The sequence below is a fragment of the Hipposideros armiger genome, unplaced genomic scaffold, assembly GCF_001890085.2.
Source record: "Hipposideros armiger isolate ML-2016 unplaced genomic scaffold, ASM189008v1 scaffold_147, whole genome shotgun sequence".
Classification (NCBI taxonomy): domain Eukaryota; kingdom Metazoa; phylum Chordata; class Mammalia; order Chiroptera; family Hipposideridae; genus Hipposideros; species Hipposideros armiger.
In genome coordinates, this window is record NW_017731497.1 from 2,316,071 (window position 1) to 2,338,636 (window position 22,566).

General features: G+C 45.9%; 1 protein-coding gene across 1 annotated transcript in view; it reads left to right on the top strand.

Annotated features, from left to right (window-relative positions):
* TLN2 (talin 2) overlaps positions 1–22,566 on the top strand; it is a 282,919-nt gene that overhangs the window by 197,171 nt on the left and 63,182 nt on the right. The window contains exons 36-40 of the mRNA XM_019650777.1: positions 3,901–4,041; positions 4,638–4,819; positions 5,941–6,073; positions 8,368–8,469; positions 12,830–13,000. Of these exons, the coding sequence (XP_019506322.1) occupies positions 3,901–4,041; positions 4,638–4,819; positions 5,941–6,073; positions 8,368–8,469; positions 12,830–13,000 (729 nt within the window). The remainder of the gene's footprint in view (positions 1–3,900; positions 4,042–4,637; positions 4,820–5,940; positions 6,074–8,367; positions 8,470–12,829; positions 13,001–22,566) is intronic.

A 22,566-nucleotide genomic window follows, 5' to 3' on the forward strand; every position in this document is an offset into this window, starting at 1 on the left:
CAGAGGCGGGATGCAGGGAGATTGTAATATGGAGAAGAGGAAGGCCTGGTGTCCCGGGAGCACAGGAGGAGTCAGGAGCAATCAATGCATGAGGAACTGAAATGAACCTGTTACTCCTCAACTTGCTAAAATGCGCTTGTCTTTCCGTTCCCATCGGGTGGCAGGATTTGCCAGTGGGCAATGAGCTTTGTTTTTAATTTACTAATAGAAAAATGGTAAAGGTCATTTCGCTGTAGCACCGTCCTATCTACTGAATAGGTTTCCTGTTTTAAGGAATGGTTAAGAATCCTGTCAAATAGCAAAACAAATGAATATTTAACTCCCTAAATGCTTAAGAGAGCTGCCCTCATAGCTGCATTTTGCTATGAGTTTTGCACTTCTTAGTACTTTTTTTTTTTTTTGTCTTTTAACCATGAGGATGTGCCCAAGCCTAAATCCCAGATGCCACACCCTTACAGTCACAAAGAAAGGAGGGGAAGTCAGTGGAGGAGTACTGGGGAGCAGGGAACAAATGACCTCACCGTGGGCTACCAGCCCCCATGTAGAATGTGTGCCTCCAAGAATCTCAAATCTCTACGGACGACCTTCTTTAAAATGCCAGAGCATGGCTCAGCAAGAAGAAATATCTGCACCGTCCTTCCTTCCAGGGCAAGTTAGAAGTACACGGAGCCCTAACCATGGTTCTATGCCATCATTCTGGTCGCCACATGTCATGTTGCCTTCTTTTCTCTCTCCAGTCATCTCATTACCTAGTCTCGAATCAGATGTGTGGAATGGAATGTTATTTTAAATGTGCAGTCGCTCAGGTTTGGGTGCCAAGTAGAAACAGAGCAACAACAGCTTTTGTTTTTCTGAGAAATTGGAGTGTAGCAGAGGAGTTGAAGCTCAAGGTTTTGCGAGTAAGCATTTCCAGGTACCCAAGACACCAGCTCCAGGCCTCATTAATCAGTTTGACTTGGCTGTAAGTACGTTTTCTTAGTCACCCTCATGTTTGGCTTGGTACAGTAGGTTTCTTCAGAAAAAGGAGGAAAACCCCTTGGGCTTCTTTTACTCCTTATTCTTGTTGTCTTTCTCTAAGGCCAGCAGGGACAGAAGGGAGCCAGGGGTCTTGGGTTCTGGTTTAAGGCGTGACCTTGTCACATCGTGTCACTTTCTACTTGTTGGTTTTATTATCATCTGGAACGTTGGGGACTTGGGATTAAATGATCTTTAAGGTCCCTGTAACTCCCCAAAGTCATGAATCTTTGATTCTGGTACACATGCAAAAATTGTTTTTCCCAGCTCCCTGTGAGATTTTGCTAAGCGAGATCGTTCAGAGGAGCTGGCCTGGAGGCTGGGAGTGCCCTGTCCTTATGGGACCTGGATGTTTAGCTAAGTGAATTTACCCTTTAGTTGCTATGGCTGCTATACTGACATTCTGTGACATGGAATCCCTACATGTAAGCTGCTGTGCCTGCTTAAAATTTGTCCAGTTGGGCAGATTTGAGTATTCTGTTTACTTGGATACCTCAGCCACGCCCAGAGTGGAAGCAGCATTGAGAAGTGAAATAGTATCTGTGTAAACCATCCTTTCTGATGCTAAATGCTTCCTTTGGAGGAAATAGTGTTTCCTTTTGGAAAATGGAAAAAAAAAAGGGCGGGGGTGTTGTATAGCTTGGTATTTTATTCTACATTATTCAGTGTCCTGTCCTGTGAATAGTAATAGGCTATATGACATGCGATTTTAGGGCCTGTGCTCAAAAGAAAACACTTTCTTCACCTTATTGATGTAGTTTATGACACTTGCACAATAGGATTTCCCGCAGGTCATCATCTTTTCATTTTGAATGAGCTCAGCTAAGGGTTGGTGCTTCATCAGATGCCTGCCTTCCTGATAGGCAGAGAGGGTCGTAGAAGGTAGAAAAGGGAGTGGAAAGAGTGTGGCGAGATAAGAAGCAGGAGTGAGCGGCACCAGGGGGGCCTTGGCATCTTCCATTGAGCTAGAGGCCAAATCATTCCAACCAAATGGGTTGTGATTGGCCACTGGTGGTGCCAGGACCCGAGTTCCTTTGATGCCAAAGTCCACTCCTGCCGTCTGCCTGCCTCAGTGGTTTGCCTGTAGGAGGGCCACTCCTGTCAGGCCCCTGCTAGGTGGCACTCACCCTGCCTCCCTCGGTATTCCCAAATGGCTCTGAAGCCTGGGAGGGCCTGACCTCAGGAGTCCATAATGTTAATCATGCAACAAGGTTAGAGTGCCAACTCACTTCTACACTGCCAGTGCCTGGCTCGGTGGACATCACAGGCGCAGAGTCAGTGTTTGTGGAGTGCTTGCGTGGCAGTGAGAACGGAGGCCTTATAGGTGAGCAAGAAGAAGCAGGCACGTAGGGTTTCCGTTGGGCCTGGAAGAATGGCGGAATCAGAGAGGGTAAGGTGGAGGTCAGTGCCTGTCCAGTGGGGAAGGACGTGCGCCAAGGCGAGCCATGCACGGTATTAGGGAAGACGGTAAGTGAGCCAGGCTCGTGGGAATTCCTCTGGAAATATTAACTGGGTGGATATGCAATTATTGTCCCAAGCTGCCAAGGCTTGATTGGAATGTAGTTGTTATTCAGAAATTGCCTTTAAACAGATCATGCCTGCCTCCTCTTGCCTCAATGAAAAATAGAACTTCTCCCATCTCTCATTCGGGTTATTTCAAATGCTGGTTTCTCTGGTTTTTTGTTCACTAATTGTCTAAATTGGTATTTATATATTGCTCATAACAGTTAAATTAAAAGTTTAATTAGTCATTTCACAAGGAAATTTACATTCTTTTACAAACATAACTGCCTACTTAAATGTATCCCTGTGCTGAGAGACACGGGTGCTGTGGCTGGGTCATAGGCTCCAGGTTCCAACAGTCTTATTCTTGAGGAGGTGGAGTCTGGGGTTGGGGAACCTCGAATCCAAGTGATAACCCTTTGGGAGGCAGCCTAGCATGGATCACAGGCTGCCTTTCTGAATTCTCATCCATGTAGGCCATGAATCAACAATGCAACTGAGCGTTCAGTGCTGCTAATTTAAAAAAGAAAAAAGCTATTGAAGCATAGGATACATAGACAAACAACGCACATCATATGTGTAGAGCTCAGTGAGTTTTCTCAAGCTGAACACACTTAGGTAACTATAGCCAGATCACGGTCAGCCCCAGAAGTCCCCAGCCTCCTTCAGTCACGCCAGGGCCTGAGGGTAACCTGACTGCTCACACCCTAAGCTAGCTTCACCTGCTTTTGTACTTTGCACAAATGGAATCATATAGCAGGCACCCTTTTGTGTCTGGCCTCTTGAACTACATATTACGTTTGTGAGATTTGTCCATATTGTTTGGGGTAGTTCTAGCTTGTTCCTTCCCATTGGATTCCATTTTGCTCATTTCTAATGGTGGCAGTGCAAGCCCTACCTCCGTCAGTCATTTAGGCACATGCAGGTAAAACTTAGAAAAGGTTGAAAGGGCTACACGATGTTAAGTATATTTATAGTTTGGAAGGGAATAGACTTACCGGGAGTGAAAATAAAGGGGAAGAACCCAACGGTTACAGTGTCAAAAGTAGGGAACAAAGTGGTGCAGCTACAAGGTTTGGCAACATGGCTCATAGGGAGTGAAGAGCCGCGTGCTATCTGAATCCATGTTTCTGCCTCGTGTGAGTGGGAAGTTAATGGTCTGTGAGGTCACCTCTCCTGTGAGCCACACGTTCTTATAATTGATAACTGAGCCCCTCTGCTTGATGGCAGAGATCTCTCCAATTCGTTCTTATTTATTATTTATGAATTCACCAGATATTTGTATTCCCACTAACCTACCTTCTTTCGCTGGGAAGAGATTACTGTGGCCCAGGAGTGGTTTGTGCTTCTCAGTGGGGTGAAGTCTCTGTTTTCTCCCATCAGGCCCTAGATGGGGATTTCTCTGAAGACAACCGCAATAAGTGTCGCATCGCCACCGCACCCTTGATCGAAGCCGTGGAGAACCTGACAGCATTCGCATCCAACCCTGAGTTTGTCAGTGTTCCCGCCCAAATCAGCTCTGAGGTAGGGAGTCTTTGCAGCAAAGGAAATATTGGTGTCTTTGTCTGGTTTTGTGTGGCGCTGAATGAGCATGAGCATCCAAAAGCTCTCTCTGTCAATATTGAGGGCATTGTTATTGCTGTCGATGATGATAGATGTAGAGTTAATGAAACTCAATGTCCACACATCTCTTAAGAAGTAATGCCTTGAGCTGGCTGAGTGGCTCAGTTGGTTAAGAGCTCACTCAAGAGTGTGAGCTCTGAGCAACAGCGGTTCGATGCCCAGCCTGAGCTGAGCTGTCGCTGAGCTGCCAACAGGTGGCAGGATGGCTCAGCTAAAAAAAAAAAAAAAAGTAATGCCTTAGCTTTATATGTTGAGAACAATCTCTATGCATAAATTTGAGGCTGATTCTTGGTATATGTCTCACTTAAAAATGATGTCTAAGAACATGGACCCACATCCTCACCATCCAGGCCCTGTTTGAGCCAACCTCCATGGTTCCCTATCCTCTGGGCCTCCTTTCAAAGGGCAGAGGTAGTGACTTGGTAAAGAAGAGGACTCCCCGGGCCTGACTCATTCACTCTGTGCACCCTGCTCTTGACCCTTCTGTTTGGTCCCAGGGCTCCCAGGCACAGGAACCGATCCTGGTCTCAGCCAAGACCATGCTGGAGAGTTCGTCGTACCTCATCCGCACTGCACGCTCACTGGCTATCAACCCCAAAGACCCGCCCACCTGGTCTGTGCTAGCCGGACATTCCCACACTGTCTCTGACTCCATCAAGAGTCTCATCACATCTATCAGGTTCGTTTCTCCTCTAGAAATTGCTAGGGGCCTGCATCTGAACAGGGCAGGAGGGGAATGAGCCTGTCGGGAATTTTATTTCATAGCAATGTGGTTGATCATTAACAACATCTTTTTCTTTATCTCTTTGGGATCAGTGGTAGCACTGGTCACAATAATAGCTAATTTAGGCACTTACTACATGTCAGATACTGTTCCAAGCATCTTACCTAGATTACCTCATTTGATTAGCACAACAACCTTGTAAGGTAGATACTGCCATTGTCTTCATTTTACTGATGACAGAATTGAGGCAGAAAAGATTTCGGTAACATTCCCAAGGTCATCCCCAGATGCCTCTAGTCCCAGTCTTTCTAAACATTGTACCACATTGTCTATACCTAGGAGCTTATGCAGACAGCACCACTATTTATTTAGCAGAATTTGGGGTTACCTTATTTTGCTAATAAGACAAAAAGAATATTCTAGGTCCCACAGTAACTTTGGGCATCTCTGACCTCTTTGGTGATAATAGGAGCCTAAAAAAATATTCCTTAAGTAGATAAAACATGTCTGAAGGTTGGCCAAAGTTAATGCCCCACAGCATGGAATGCATCCCTTTTCTTAGTTATATTTTGTTTTTCAATTGCTTTTGAAGCTCAGGACCACAGTTCACTTTCTTAATGCCTTGCAAAGAAAAACACACTAAATATTTTAGCTCCTACTATAACCCAGGACTTTGTGAATAGTATGCAATAAAGAGATCATAATATGGTTGAACTGGAAAGAGCACCGACCACTGTTTTCTTTTTAAATAAGGAGTCTGTGCTTAAGCCAGTGGGTGGATAAGCCAGTGGATGGATAATCCAAGTGCAAATTTGCAGTTGTCTGGCATCAGCCTGAGTTGGAGGGCAGCACCGTCTCCTTCTCACCAGAAATAAGTAGAGTTAGTACGAGGGTAAATTAAGAAAGGTACGGACTATACACAGAGGCATTGCTAAGCAAGTGTCAGGGATTGCTCCTTAAACAAAGCAATCGAGTAGGGTAGAGAGTAGACAGGGGCTCCTGGCCCACCAATGCAGGAGGGGGTTGTGGGACTTGAGCCCATGGAACCTGTGTTTAACTCCCTCTGTCTCTTCCAGGGACAAGGCCCCTGGACAGAGAGAGTGTGACTATTCCATCGATGGCATCAACCGGTGCATCCGGGACATTGAGCAGGCCTCGCTGGCAGCTGTCAGCCAGAGTTTGGCCACGAGAGATGACATCTCTGTGGAGGTACACTGGGGCTCTGTGGATGGCTTGGAAGCTTCTGGAAGTGCTGAAGAATTTCAGCATCAGGGAGGATGGGACCAACTTGCTTTAGATGATAAGAGTTTCATCGTTGAACCACCTTCTCCTGTGGAACCAGCCTGGGAAGTTTTTGGAGGGGGTAGGGCAAATGCTGCCTGGAGAATGATGGTTCGGCGAAGGAACACATGTGTTGCTGGTGGTGGAAAGTTCCAATGTGGCTGAAGTTTGAGGAAAAATTAGTGTCCAATTAGAACATATCAATAAGCACATCCGGTTTAACACATCAGTAGAGCAGACCTGAGCATGTACATTTCTCTGTTGTCATGTTTCATCAATATATTTGTTGACTGATAGGCCCATTTAGCATTAAACTCAATGCATTTGGCCCATTCAGAGAAAAAGGATTCCTCCCTAAGTTACTCAACATCTAGTGTTTGGGGACCTTTTGCATTCTGTTATTAGTTCAGGGCCACTTTGCCTTTTCTTGCCAGTGTTTCCAAAGCTGAGAATAGAATTTTCCTACTTTGATCCATGGAGTGTTTTCTATTAGCTGTCCAGAGACCTCTGATGAATACTCCTCTCTCTTTGTCGAAAGTGCCCGACACTCGACAGGTGCCTAATAAATATGGATGGTCTCTTTGCTGATGTTTCCCTTACTGCCCCTGCCTTCAACAATGAGCTTTGGCCCCTGTCTCTAAGCAGTGGGCCCAGAGTCGGTATTGCTCATTTGTTATTAATAGAGCTGTCATTGATCTCAGCTTCACACCACCACCACCCCTACCACCACCCTGCATTTCTCATCTTGTGTGGAATGGTAGAATTATTGTTCACCTGTTATTAAAGTAGAATATGCCTATAGAAAAGTGTGTATATCACAGTGTGCAGCTTGATGAATTTTCGCCAGCTAAGCTCACCCTTTAACAAGCCCCCTCATCAAGAGACAAACATGACCAGTGACTCAGAAGGAGCCCATCCTTGTACCATCCCTCCCCAAGCATGTCCTCTGTCTTAACTTCCTCCCTAGGAAGAAAATCCTCCATGTGCTCCCTACTTGCACTGTATTTCACTTAACAAGCCATCTGTGATAAGACAATTGCTGGAGTATTCTTGTCTTCTTGACTATAGTCACGTTATAAGTGGGAAGATAAGTACTTAGCTAAATAGGACCCTGGGAAATGTGGAGGTTTCTCTCCACCCACCTCCGTCTCTCTATGTCTGTCTCTTTTTCCTTTTTTACTCAGGATTTTGTTCTCACATTTTCATGTCAGACCGCTCCTCTCACTGACTAAACTCTTCTCAAAGGTCCCAGCCCATATGCAGCATTGTTCAGTGGGAAAGTGGCAAAGGCCCGAGTCTCATTTCTAATGAGCAGGACATTGTCACTTTGTCAGAAATCAGACTAATCCATGCTGGCGTGTGCAGACCTAAAATGTCCAGTGTTGTGATGTATTAAATCCTGACTCGATCAAGCGAAACTCCTGTGAAGATTCCTCCAAAAGGATCTGATCTTTCCCACTCCTGGCTAACAACCTTCACCTTTGAATTCCCCACCCCCCAACACCCCACCATCACCTAGATACCTTGCCTTGTCTGTAGCATGAGTTCAACTCTTTGGGATAAAGAGATTAAACTGTCTCTCAAACATGAGAAGAAATGCCTTGAGGAAGCCGTTTTCAACAACTGTATCCATATCACCAAATACAATGAATTGAGAGCCTGAGCTGACAAGCCCAGTGGGCATCTTCCCTGGCTTTTTCACAGTGTGGTGTTTGGGAAATAGCCCTGCTTTCAGAGAACTGATCTCATTTTTACCTCCTCCCCCTCTCCCCTATCCCCTTAAGGAGTTCTTAGTTTTGAGGACACAACAACCCATAATTCCCCTCAGACCCTGTCGTTAGCCCTCTCCACTTGGACAAAGTTGTCTTCCCTTCTTGGAAAGCCATGGCTGTCCCACATTTCCAGTAATTATGCTGAGTAACCCAAAGTCAAGATACTAGTAGCATCATTGGTCACTGTGGTTGGGGGACATGAGAAGCCAGTGTTCCTCGGGCCTGCCTGTGTCACTCATGGTGCAGCTGGGTTGGGGAGGGGCTTCTCGCCCAGGGGAGCTGAGCACCCCTGAGAAGGGGACAGGTGGGACAACAGCTTGATGGATGCCCAGGCGTCTCGATGTCCGTTTCTTGTAGCCTCCCTTGTCTTTCCCACAGGCCTTTCTAAGTCAGTGTGCCTACGTGGGGAACCCTTGTGGGGTGAACTTGACAGCTCTCTGTCCTTATCAGGCCCTGCAGGAGCAGCTGACTTCCGTGGTCCAGGAAATCGGGCACCTTATCGATCCCATCGCCACAGCGGCTCGGGGAGAAGCAGCTCAGCTGGGACACAAGGTACCGTACCCCAAGGGGATCCTGCTGCGAGTCCACAGGAGAGAGGTGGAGGGAGAGGTTTCTATTGATTTTGTTACTGTTCCCAAAACGCTGGTGCCAGGTATTGGGCCTGGGTCAATACCGGCTTAAATGACAGGAAATAGTATTCAACTTCCCTCTAGCACCTTCTCCAGAAATGACCATGTCAGGATCTGTTTGTACCTGGCATCGAGACAAAAACTACAGGGAAATTTTTCTGATTGTGGTCAAACTTTTCAGCCAAGGAGTCATTGACAGTCATCTGTTACTCTTGACTTTCGCTGAGATAAGCCAGAGACTGAAGTTGACATTCCTAACCAACGTCTGCCATCTTTTGTCCCTGGCTAGCCTCATATCGTGTGTTTTAGGGGTACATTGTTCTTCCATGGCTCCTAATATAGTGTCTATTTTCACAAACGAGAAAGCAGAGCAAACTTGCACAGTTCACTCTGGACAACTAAAGCCTGCCTATGTGCCCCACCCCCACCCCCGCCAGGGGAGCACCTTCAACTGACAGTTTGTCCCCATGTTGTTGTAAGTGATGAATGATGTTTGCCTGTTTGGGGTTCGTTTTGCGAATCCTGCAAGAATAGTTGGTTGCCAAGCAGCCCGTGCCTCAGCTGAGAGAGGGCAGAAATTGGATTTTTAACAGGCTTCAGGGTTTCCTAGCAGTTATCAGTGCAGCCATCGGTATCGATGTGCATATCAAGAAATCCAGGAGCCAGAATCTTCTCTGCGGGTATTGATTTTAGAGAATCGATATGCTTGCTTTTTAAAACTACAGAACAGCTTAAGGGCCTGCTAAGCTTCCTGCTGGTGTTCTAAGGAAAGGTGTTTGAGATTTAAAAATGGTCAGCGTCTCTGCCTTTTCAAGTGGGGCCAACTTCCTGTCTGACTTCCTTTATAATAAGAAAGGGGCTGGTCCACCTTTGTGGAGAGGTACGCCAGGGGTCCCTCTGCCTGTGTGCATGCTGTGGGGAAACTGAGTTTGGCAGAGAAGTCAGACTTTGTTTTAGCAGCTACTTTTTGTTCCAGTAGGAATTTCACATAAGAAAATATTCCTAGACTTCTAGGGCAATATCCTTGTCTTTGCAGATATGTCGTTAGTAAGGGAGATTAATTCCTAGGTCATTGGGTGGCATCAAAAGAAAAATAATAATATATCTGTGTCACTTGAGTTATAACTTTGCTCTTGGTCCTTTGGCTAAACCAGTCTGAATTTCTCAAAGGGAGTCTGGACAAGGGCAGCCTAGGGACCCCTTTATCCGGAGGAGTCGTGGACTGAGTGCTTTATTACAGCTCTCAGGGGGCGTCCCAGACAGTGTCAACATCCCCTGGGAGTGCTAAGTGCAAATTCTCAGGCCCCACCTGTATGAGTTTCCCACAGCTGCTGTAACAAATTGCTATAAACTGGGTGGCTTAAAACAACAGAAATGTAATCTCTCACAGTTCTGGAGGCCAGAAGTCCAAAATCAAGGTGTTGGTCGGGCCACGCTCTTTCTGGAGGCTCTGAAGCAGGCTCTGTTCTTTGCCTCTTCCAGCACCAGGTGGCTTTTGGCATTCCCCAACATTCCCTGACGGTGTCATGCCAATCTCTGCCTCTGTGGTCACATTGTCTCCTGCTCTTCTGTCAGTCTTTCCTTCTTCTTACTCTTATAAGGATACTCGTTACCAGGTTTAGCCCTCCCCGCACCCCCAAGTAACCCGGGATGATCTCATCTTAAGCTCCTAAATACACCTGCAAAGACCCTTTTTCCCATTAAGATCACATTCACAAGTTCCAGGAATTTGGACACGGACATATGTTTTGGGGGGGCTACCATTCAACCCACCCTACCACCTTGGGCCTAGGGAATCAACAACATGTACGAAATCCTCAAACTTCTCTGCTATTTTAACATCTGTGCTAACCCAGCTGAGGATGCTTCCCGTCTTGTCGTGTCTCAAGAACATAAAGTGTTCACTCCCTACATACAGGAAAAAGCACATCCTTTCTAAGCCCTTTGCCCACAGTACGTGAAGGATAATGATGCCCAGCATTTATTGAGTGCCTACAGCATGGCAGGCATCATGCTAAGTGCTTTTATGGACACTAATTTAATCCTCCTCACGATCTTAATGAGCTTAGTGTTACTATTAATCCCCATTTTACAGAGGAGGAACCTGAAGCTTAGTAATAGGCGGCAATTTGCCTAGGATTTCTCAATGAGGAATTGGCAGGGAGGACTCCTGTCCAGCAGCTCTGAAACTAGAGCTGACTCCATCACCCAGCCACATTACTTCCATGAGGAAGTTGGGCGCCAGTGGAGTTTAATTATTCTCAGCACGCAGCAACCCTTGGCGGTGTACAGTTGCATTGATGAAATGTACATTTAAAATAATAAAATGCATCTGGAAAACGTTTAAGATTCTAATGCACTAAGCATTTTGACTCCATTAGTACATAGAGGACGCTTCCTTAGCCCTGACCCCTGATGACCCATCAGTGCTGTGTTCCCTTTTGTGGCGACACCAGGGCCCTTCCTGGGGAGGAGGATGAGATCCCATGTAAACATGGAGGGCTGTCACCTGGGGTTGTGTGGGCTGGTTCCTACGCAAAGGTGTTTGTCTGAGGCCGGGAATGGGGCTGAAATCCAGCCAGGTCATGTGCCTTGGCATCTGTCGTGTCTGCCCAGTGGATGGGGAGCCCCTTTAGAATTCATACAAAGCACCATATGGGCCCGCAGCAGCCTGCTCAGGTGCTTTGAAACCTATATGTAAGATAGCTGGAATCGGAGATAAACAAATAAAAGTATATTCATTGCTAGCTGATAGTCTTGTCTCACTGTTACCTTCAACGAGCTTTACTATTTTGGACCACCACCTCCTCTATTTGCCCCAACTACCACCATCCCCAAACCCTCCACCCCCTGCTTTGTTTTTGACCCAGTGACTGCCGCTGCTCATGTGAAGTGGCCTTCCTACCGACGTCCCCAACACATTTATTCTTCCTCCATGTGACGGGAAGAAGCATTAAGGGAATTGCTGCCTAAAGGTTCGAGCTTATATACCCTTGATGGGAATAATTGAGCAGTTAGTCATTGTCACGCCAAACAAGGAGTTGAACAGAAAACTGTAATCAGTGTCATTGTGTTTTATCTGAGTGTGAATAGATTATGATACCTGAAGCAAAGACAGCAACATGTTGAATAAATGTGATACTCTGGATGCTAGGTTGATGGGTATTGCTGTATTTTTCTCGGACGTTATTTTAAATATTTCACAAAGCAACAAATACCAAACAATAAACATCTCAAACCTGATATTACAACTTAGCAGAACGGGAATAAAAACTCAAACTAGCAGACAGTCCAGCGGTGGTCAAGCACCTGGGCTGTGGAGGGGGGCACCTGGCTCCTGTTCAGCGTCACCTCTCTGCTGCATGAGGCTGAGCAGGTTATTGCACCTGTCTGAACCTAGGCTTCTTCATTTGTATCTACAGTTGTTGTAGAGACTAGATGAGGAAATGCATGGCAAGCCTTGAGCAGAAAGCCTGGCATTGGGATGCACCCAGTAAATGTTGTGACATGAGCCACCCAGCTGGTGAGCTTGGGCGAGCATACATGTACTGTCTGTGGTGCTGCCCTACTGGAGATTGGCCTCGGCTGGGACAGTGGTTAGCGGTCATGATAGGCTTTTTTTGTTTTCCTAGGTTGAGCTAATCATAAACAGAACATCTAGGGTGATGTGAAATCATTTTTGCTTTTATTCCAAATCCACAGTTTGGTCAAAATGCTCAGGGCAGAGGGCAGTTAGATTGGCTTCCTAAAAACTTCCGAGGGTGCTGTTTTCTCAGGCTTCTTTTCTCATCCGCTCTGCTTCCCAGCCCCTCTCCTATCCCCCTTCCTGCCGCGTTTGTGAGATGCTCTTGTGAAGTAAGAGTTTGTGAGTCTGTGAGGTTCTCTCAAAAGCTTTTCTATTTGTAAAATTAAAATTTGTAAACTTCTCGCTCCTAACTCTGGATCTCAGAACGGGTTTCTTGGCACTTCTGCCATGATGAAAGATGAAACAAAGAGTTCCCCAGAGGAAGTAAACCCAAGCAAGTTCGTTAATCAGCAGGTACTTTCAAAAGTATAGTTGAGCAATGAATAAGGTCTAGGGATCTAATGTATAACATGGTGACTCTAAGTCATGACACTGGATTGTATAATAGAAAAAAACAAGCAGAAATAAAGTTCAGCCGATCTGCCTATCCCTGCACATCATCCCATCCACCTTGTCCCAGCCCTCTCCCCGCCAATGGGGCCCCTAAAGGAAATGCAAGTATTTACATGATGCCTCTGTGGCTATTTTGTCTTCAAAGGTGACACAGCTGGCAAGCTACTTTGAGCCCTTGATCTTAGCTGCAGTTGGTGTCGCCTCCAAGATTCTGGACCATCAGCAGCAGATGACAGTGCTGGACCAGACCAAGACGCTCGCAGAGTCTGCTCTACAGATGTTGTATGCAGCCAAAGAAGGTGGAGGGAACCCCAAGGTACAGTTCAGGATGACAGGGACTCAACTTAGGACCACTGAGAAGCCATCACACATTCCTCTGTATTGCGTCCCTCCAGGAAAAACACCTCCAATTCTTGGTTGGTGACATTTGATTTCCCACTCAGATGTGGGAAATAATCCTCTATTGGCCTTCCCAGGGATCTTTAAGATGGAAAAACAAGAAATTTACATAATTAATGCATATTTATAAGTTTTTTCCATGAAAGAATGTGTAGGCAAGCGTCGTTGGGGAAGAAAAACACATTATGTGGTTATTATGGGAAGAAAAACTGTAATATCTGCCAGCACCTGCTCAGTGTTGACACCCAGCTTGCCCAAAGCACAGCTCTGTTGTTTTCCAGAGAATGTTTCCATTCCTGGTACTCAAGGTCAACGTGAAAGGTGGTGCAAGGTCACCCATGGCATGTTTTGCTATTGCCTTGGAGGCAGTAGTTTAATATGAACATCTCCCTTATCAATTTGCAAGTGGAACATTTCTTCAACCAGTTGTGCCACCCAGCTACTGTAAGTAGCCAAAGATGACAACAGCATGTCGTTTTCTCTCAGGGATGATATTTGTATCAGAGTGATTGTTTTACTTGTGAAACCATTCTGCGCCTTAAGTTTCCTCAGGGCTCTGGTACCTGGAGAGGAGGTTGGGGGCCCCTCCTGCTGGTTTTACCTACTAGCAGCTGCCCCTTGTGATCAGCTGGTCTTAATGGGTCTTCACCTAAGGCAGACTAACTTGAGGGGAGTGCTGGCTGGAAAGACTTGTGTAGGAGAGGAGACTTACCTACAAGCTAGAGGAATCCATATGTGTATATGTATTTTTTAATGTGTTCTGTTATATCTGTAAGGTCTTCAAACTGGCAGCATGGGACACCAGAGAAGACTCTGGATTTAAGAGAATCGCAAAACAGCGGTCTCAGAGCTAACAGTTAGTTATTGAGTGCCATCACCTATTATCCCTTATATCCTCATCTTATTTAATCTTTATAAATATCCTATGAGGCAGGAAGGTTATAGATGTGGAAACGGAGGCTGAGAGTGCTTAGGAAAGGTGTCTTGAGATACAAGAGAGGCAGATGCAGAGTCAGGACTGACCCTGCACCCTCTGGAAAACACAGGCCAACTCTGCCCAGAGCACGGCCTGGAGAGGAGTCAAGGGGAGCTGCAGGGAAGTGGGGATGTTTGTCTGGTTGGTCTCAGAAAAGGAAATTACTCAGCGCATAAGAGTGGCTAGGTGCATGCTGGGAAGAGGGACCAGCGTATACAAGGTATAGATAGGGTTATACAAGAATTCTGTATCTTTAGAAAGTAGCACACCGTCTGGTATACGTGGAACATGCAGAGTGTGGGGGACAATTGGACGGGAGGATAGACTGGGATGTACTGTAACAGGCCTCCTCTTTCTCACTAGGGAATTTGGGCTTTATGTAAACAGTGGGGAAGGACACAACCCATCCACAGTTTAGGAACACCATTCTGGTAGCAGCGTGAATGATGTCTTAGACTTGCATTTTCTATACTCAGTTTTCCATCCATGTAATAATGTATCTGACAACTACTAAGAGCCTAATTCTGGGAGTGCTAAAAATGTTAAGAGCCAGCCACTGCCCTCCAGCGGTTCTGAGTCTTCTGAAAAAAATAAGTCTAGTTGCTGAAGTGGTTGGGTAGAGGTACAGGAGCAGGAATGCCCTTTGGACAATAGTAGATTGGTGATAGGTGCCCCAGAGCTGGACCAGCCCCCGTTGCACCCTCCCCAACCTGGAAGAGCCGGGAGTTGCCTTCGGGACCCAGTTCTGGCTTGTCTTTTTTCCAGGGCTGTTATAACAGCCGCATATCTGCAGTCCTTCCTGAGAGGGTTTCATCCCTGGAAGAATAATTCAAAGCAGGAATTTTCTGGGTCTTTAAGATATTACCACATCTGCTTGGACTGCAAGTTCAGAGCTCCTTGTGGAATTCTATTTTATACCAAGAGAATAAAATTCTATTTTATACCTCGTGTTTGAGAGCATTTGTAGTCAGCACTGTAAGCTTTCCAGGGACATCCTCTGCTTAGAAGCGATGGCTAGAGACCACCAGTGTGCAAGTTTTCAGCAAATGACCTGAAGTGTTTGGCGATGAACTAAGATATGTGATGAGTGAAGGCAAGGCAGGTGTTTATATCTATCTCCTCCCTGATGTCATTCAGCCTGTGCTCTGTCTGTAAACCCTGACAGGCTTGTCACAAAGGACACCTGGGATGCTACCAGCTAGCTTTGGGGCCCTTTCCTAGGAGGCCTGATGCATAGACTTAATCACCTCAGGTGCCCTTCTTTGGGCAGAATGAAGGGTTATTTGCTATGTGTTAGGTAATGTATATATATATATATATATATATATATATATATATATATATATATATATATATATATATATATATAGTATGTGTTACAATAGATGTCATATGTCCCTGTTTGCAGAGGAAATGTGGTTAAAATGTGGTTCAGTGGCTATCAGTAGCTGTGATTTGGAGAAAAATAGCACCTACTTTGGGGTCTGATATAATTGGATTCAAATCCCAGCTCTGCCTCTTGTGAGGGAATTACTTCATGCCTTTGTTTTCTTCTCTACACAATGGAGTTAACAATGGATGTCTCTCTAGGGCAGTTTTAGAGATTAAATATATAGATGATGTGTTATAGAATTGTACAGTTGAAACCTGTATAATTTTACTAACCATTGTCACCCCAATACATTTAATTAAAAAAAAAACAACTTTAAAATAATGAGATAATGCACCTAATACAGTAGGTGTTAGGAAAAAAAAAAAAAAAAAGGCCGCCCCAGAGTCTGGTGTTAATGAATTATGTGATTACAAGGCGTTACTGTATAACCTCATCCTCGCCCCACTGAGCCCCTCCTACACGCATCCTCTAGCTCCAGAGCTCCCTTCTGCATTCACCCCTACCCCACCAAGCTCCCCCTGAGGCCTCCTTGCAGGGCCCCTCCAGCGCTGCCTGCAGCACTTAGCAAACACACAGCCTGTCTACTGTGTGTGTGTGGGGAGTGGGAGTGGGGGGTAGTTCTAATTACTTGTTTTTTCCCCTCTACCAAAGTTGAGATCTGCCCCCTGTAGCCTCCTCCCATCTTCCAAACTCCTGTGATATTTACGCCTGCTACCCTGAGCTTTGTAGTTGAAGTCCTGAAACAAAGAGGTCAGTTTCCCTTGGAAGTAGACTTCAGACGTTTCCAAAGCAAGACAGCGTAGGATTTTTCTTCTGTGTTGTGCTGTGGGGAACAGTAACAAGGGATCCCTCCAGAACCTAATATAACAAGCTCACTGTTGGGGCTGCTGACTCCACTTAACAGATTGCTGTTGGTTACGTATTTAAGCAGGCCTTAATTGACAGCCCACTTTGTGGGTGTCTGAAACCAGTGCTCAGCTGAGCCGGGTCTGTGATTTAGACCAGGCTGTTTGATCAAGAGAAGGTTTGCCATTGGAGTTACAGGAAATATTCCTAGGTGAGGTCTGGAGTAATCAGAGGAGGCTTCACAGAAGAGGGGGCTCTCGGTTGACCATTTAAGGAACTATAAAACTTAAACATATGGCGTGAAGGAGGACAGGCCTTCTACAGAATTCCTCAGCACAAGCATACCGGAACGAGTTCATTTCTGGGACAGCAAAGAACAAGGATATGGTTTTGTAGGTTTTGGTGCCTCAGTGTGGAGAGAGTGCCTTTACGTTTTCTAGGGAGTTGAGAGAAAAACAGTTTCGTGATTTACTGCTGCCACCTCCAAAATGTGCTCCTGACGCTTTCCTGAGACCATATGGGAGAGCAGATATGTGGCAAACAACTTTCATCTCTTTTCCCGAATGTGTACTGTGTTTTAATATGAATGTGTAGATTGGCTGGCATTTTTGTGCCACCAATAGTCATCTCATTCTAAGTGAGATTTAGAGAAAGCCATACCGTCCATCTTTTTTATACACCAGAACGTATTTGTATGCGATGCCCTCTCTGGAGGGTTATGCACAGGGATGTCGCCTTTCAGGCTTCCATCATCAACAGTTGCCTCGAGGATCACCATCTGTGATCTGAATATTTCACATCTCATCGGATGTCATATTTGAAGAACTCTTCTGGATTCCCATGGCTTTCTGATTCCGCAGACAGGGCCAGTTTCTATGGCTCATATAAACTTTCCTTAAATTCTTCTCTTTAGTCACTCGAGAGAGTTATCATTTATCACCTCTCAGTGGCTTCCTTACCATCTCATCTACCAAAGTGAAGATGCAACTTTTGTGGGGTGGCCGGTTAGCTCAGGCGGTTAGAGCGCAGGCTCATAACACCAAAGTTGCCCACATGGGCCACTGAGCTATGCCCTTCACAACTAGATTGAAACAACTACTTGACTTGGAGCTGATGGGTCCTGGAAAAACACAGTGCTCCCCAATTAAAAAATTAAAATTAAAAAAACGCAACTCTTTGGGCCTTTTGGAAGGGTCATCTCCTGAGGAGGGTCAGGGCAGTCATGGCCATTTCCTGGGTAAACCCAATGCCTGGATACAGTGTGATTCTGACACGAACTACCTGGCTTGAGGTCAAGTTTCCCAGCTTCAGGGCACAGGCCGCACCAGGGCACTGCCCTCAATTCACACACCAGTCACAAGCTCCAGGGTTCTCAGGCCACCCTCACTCTGGCCAACTGGCTACAAGTTCAGGAGTTCTCACTACTCATAAAGTTCCATAATTTGCTAGAATGACTTGTAGAACTCAGGAAATTGCTCTACTTAGAAATACAGTTTTATTATAAAGGATACAAACCAGCGAAAAGAAGAGACCCAGAGGATGAGGCCTGGGAGGGGGTCCCAAACATGAAACTTTCATGTCCTCAGGACGTGTCACGCTCCCAGCATATTGATGTGCATCACCCATCAGGAAAGCTCACTCCAACTTCATTGACCAGAGTTTTTATTGGGATTTCATTACGTAGGCTTGATGGATTGAGTTCAATCATATGACCAATGATTTACTCTCCAGTCCCTTCATCTCCCCCAGAGGTCAGAGGTCAGGCTGTTTTTATGTGGCTCAACCCTCAAAGCCCCAACCCTCTAATCACCTGGTTGGTCTTTCCAGCATGACCAGCCCCTGTCCCGAAACTGCCTAGGGGCCACCATAGGTCACCTTGTTAGCATGAACTGATGTGTGGTCCGAGGAGCCCACCGTGGATAACAGAGACCCTCCTGTCACTCCGGAAGCGCTAAGTGCTTGCTTAGAGGCTCCCCCTGAGGAACCTGGGACAAAGACCAGCCAAATATTTTACTATTCAACCCTGAGTGAGCTTCCAGGGTCCCTTCTGGTAGCAAGCGGCCGGGAATTAGAAGGCATATGTAGGCTGGGCCTTGGGGAGCTCCAAGAAGCAAATTTGGGAACTGTGAACTGGCAACAAGTTCATAGGCAGGTGTGGAGCCCACGATGGCAGACAGACTTGAGAGAGCCGGGGCCAGGTTGATGCTGAAATGCAGAGGAGGCACCGAGTGAGGGCAGCACAGCCAATCTCTAGGAGTAAGGCAGGTCCTGAGGCCCCTTGCCTTTGTCACGTGGTACCCAGGTGGCTTTGCCTTGTTCAAAAGCCCCTTGTTTGGGGGAACAGGCTGAAACCTTCCCTTGTAGATGGCATATTCCCTGCATTAAGGTTTATTTTTTCAGCAGCACTGATAGATTTGATCTGATCTGGCCATATGCTCATTTTCCTTTGGATCAGTAGCATATAAGTTCAGCAGATGGCCAGCTGGTCGGTGGCGGTTGTCATCCACTAGATATGTAAGCTCTAGTGCTGAAGCCCCCAAGTTCAGGTTGTGAATGTCAGAGGGGCCCCTGGCAGGGATACCGTCCAATCCCCACCTTCCAGTGGGCTGTGGGGGTTAAAGGAGACACACAGCAGGGATCAGCATAGTGCCTGGCACCGAGGAGTCCCTCTTATTGGGTTGTTGGAAAAATCATGACGCATGTTTGCAACAGATGGCACTAGTTCATTTGTGGAAATACTAGCATCATTCACATCTATGTTATTGCTATGTCATTTGACAGCTGACAGTTCTAGCTTCATTTTAAAAAAAATATTGAGCAATTTGGTTGAGTTTTGGAGATTTTACAACAAGCTGAAGATGGAAGACCAAACTGCATTTTTGCCATATTTTACTGTTTTACTTCCATAAAGGGAAGAACGCGCGTCAAGCTTGTAAAAAGTTGCATAAAGTTTACGGTGACAGTGCTCTACAAGAACATCAGTACAAATGATGGTTCATGAAATTCTGTGCTGGTGATTTTGATCTCAATGACACTCCTTGGTCAGGGAGGACCACCAAGGTTGATGACGACAAAATAAAGGCATTGATTGAGTCAAACCCATGTTACACGACACAAGAGATTGCAAAATCATTGAACATCCATCATTCAAGTATTCACGACCACCTGAAGAAGCTGGGATATGTAAGCAATCTCGATATTTGGGTTCCACATGAACTCATGGCTCGTATAAACATCGGCAATATGCTCATTAAATTTGAGGAAAACGACCCTTTTTTGAAGCAACTGATAACTAGTGATAAGAAGTGGATTGTTTACAACAATGTGATGTGCAAACGGTCTTGGTCCTGACATGATCATTCGCCTCAAACGACATCGAAAGCAGACATTCATCAGAGGAAGGTTATGCTCTCAGTGTGGTGGAATTTTAAAGGTGTCATGTTTTTCGAGCTCCTACCAAGGAACCAAACAATTAATTCGAATGTGTACTGTCAGCAATTGGACAGTTTGAATGAATCCATCATCCAGAAACATCCAGAGCTTGTTAATTGTACAAGAGTTGTGTTCCATTGTGACAATGCGAAACCACACACAAGTTTGATCTCCCGTCAAAATTATTGGAGCTTGGATGGGATGTGTTGCCACACCCACCATACTCGCCTGACCTTGTGCCGTCAGACTTCCACTTGTTTCGCTCTCTTCAAAACTCTTTGCGTGGTATAACGTTCAATTCATATGAGGCTGTAAATCAGCACCTTGTTCAGTTTTTCGCAAGTAAAGACAGGTCCTTCTATGAACGAGGAATTATGAAGTTTGATGGAAGATGGCAAAAGCTTATCGAACAAAACGGGCAATATATCATTGATTGATCTTTGTTCTTTATATAAATAAATGACCTTTGAAAAACATAGACAAAATATATCATGACTTTTCTGACAACCCAATAGATGCTGGCAGCTCTCTTCGCTACTGCTGCTGTTATGTGGTTTGATACTTATTGTTGTTCCTGGTTCCCTCTCCGTAAAATGCTGAAATACTTGACCCAAGATACAAGAACGTAGATTTTAGAACTGGTATGCAAGTCACATTGGGCCCACAGGTTGGCTCTTGCGCTGTACGAAGTCCCCTGGAGCCCTGGGCATCTTGCCAGCACCCACATGACTGTTACCAGGTGTTCTTGGTCCAGTTGGAAGAGCTAATGTCATCACAGCCTGAGTGAGCCTGGCTTGTGGCACAGGAGGGCCCTTCTGTTCTGACTCCCCCAAGCCACGGCTCTGCCACCCATGCCTGTTTCACAGCATAGAAACAGATGGTTCCATTTATTTCCAAATCAGCTTCTCCAGAGGAGAAGTTTGTACCAACAGCCTGTGAAGGTTATCCTTGTAAAAATTTCTTGGAAAATAAAGTTCTCACCCATTACTGAGCCCCACCTGGTGACTTTATCAAGCCCTTCATTTCCTGTGAAGACTGCGTTGCTAGAAGGAAGCAAAGTAAATTGTCTGTAAGGAGCACGCGGTCTAGTTGGAGAGATGAGCTGGGCTGGGTGAGAGATAACGGAAGGGGGACAGGAACTGTGTGCCAGGTATTATGCCATACACTTTACAGATGGTGCCGCACCTCATCTTCACAATGCACATTACTTCTCACCTCTGGCCCTTTGCACAGGCGGCGTGTTCTGCCTGGAAGGCCCCGCCCTTCTTCCCCACCCCATCAGCTCTGCTAGTGTCTGGATTCCTCCTCCAGGTCTCACCTTCACAGCCGGGACACCTCCTCCAAGAAGCTTCCTGGACCCCAGGGCTAGGTTAGGAGCCCTTCTTAGATACTATTCCAGTTAGCTATTGCCAAAAACAAGCCATCCTAAAACTTAGTTGCTTAACACCTTCTTAATATTATCTCTGGTGGCTCTGCAGATCTGCAGAGCTCTGAGAGGTAGTTTTCTCACCCAGGGTCCCTCCTGCCATTGTAGTCAGATGGTGGAGGGGCTTGAATGACCTAAGGCTCAGTCACTCCCAGGTCTGGGGCCTCAATTTGGATGGAGGGGAGAAGGGAGGAGGCATACAGAGCCAGTTACTGTGGACAGAGGGTAAGAGAGTTGACCTGTGAGGAGGCTAGCCAGCGGGGAGGGGAAATAAATCTAGAGATAGAGGCTGCCTCCTCGCCCCGCCATGGAGGGCCTGAGAAATAATACAGGTGGACACAGCCTGGTAAAGACTTGAGGAATGTTTGTTGCTCCAGGTAATTTTTCGTTGTTATCTTCTAAAGTAATTTCAGTAGTAATCGTCAATAATTAACATTTACATCCCGACACAGCTGCCTCAAGGATACCATATGTGATCAACATATTTTGCATCTTGTGAGATGTCATTTTGGAAGAACTCTTCTTGGTTCACATGCCCTCTTCATGGAATTCTTTCTTTTCTTGTGTTTAAATCACTCAGAAGGGTTGTTGTTGACCATCTCTCACTGGCTTCCTTACTCTCATCTATCAAATTAAAGATGCGATCTCTTGGACTCTGAAACGGTCACCTCCCTCTGAGGGTGGGCTGGAGCTGCCATGGCCACAGCATGGGGTGCCTGGGTGCAGTGCAATTCTGATATTACCAACCCGGCATTAGGTCAGATTTCCCAGTTATGGGCTCAAGCCCCGACTAGACTGCTCTTAATATAAATTGACAAGGTGCCTGTCCCGCTATGATCTCATCAGAACTCCACTGCATGACGTTCTTATAATTATTTCCATTTTGCTTAGGAAGCCAAGCCCACTTAGCTACTTAGCCATGGAGCAGAGAACTAGAAGCCAGGTTTTCCTGCATCTTACTGCCATCTGAGGTGTTTTTCAGGGAGCCGGGCCCCACCATTGTTTCATCCTTTCATTCATTCATTCATTCACTCAGCGCCTGCTCTGTGCTTCTCACACAGGGAAATGCCTGCAGTGAAAGCATTTCCAAGGTACTATTTTATGGGGTCATGACCATTCAGGGCTTTGTCTGCGGAGTTTCTTTCCCTGAAGAACTCTCCTCATTCATTCCTCCAACCTCATCGCGGTTTAATTTGTGACATAGTTCGAAAGCCCGCTAGGTCTTTTATGGATTTATGTCTCTTGTATGTACCTGCATTTTCATAATCCAGTCTTCTTTGGGAATTACAGTGTCTTGGGCAGCTTTGAAGAGAAATGCATTTGAACACTTTTTTTTTTTTTTTTTTTTTTTTTTTTTTTTTAGCTGAGCCATCCTGCTACCTATTGGCAGCTTAGCGGCTGCTCAGCTCG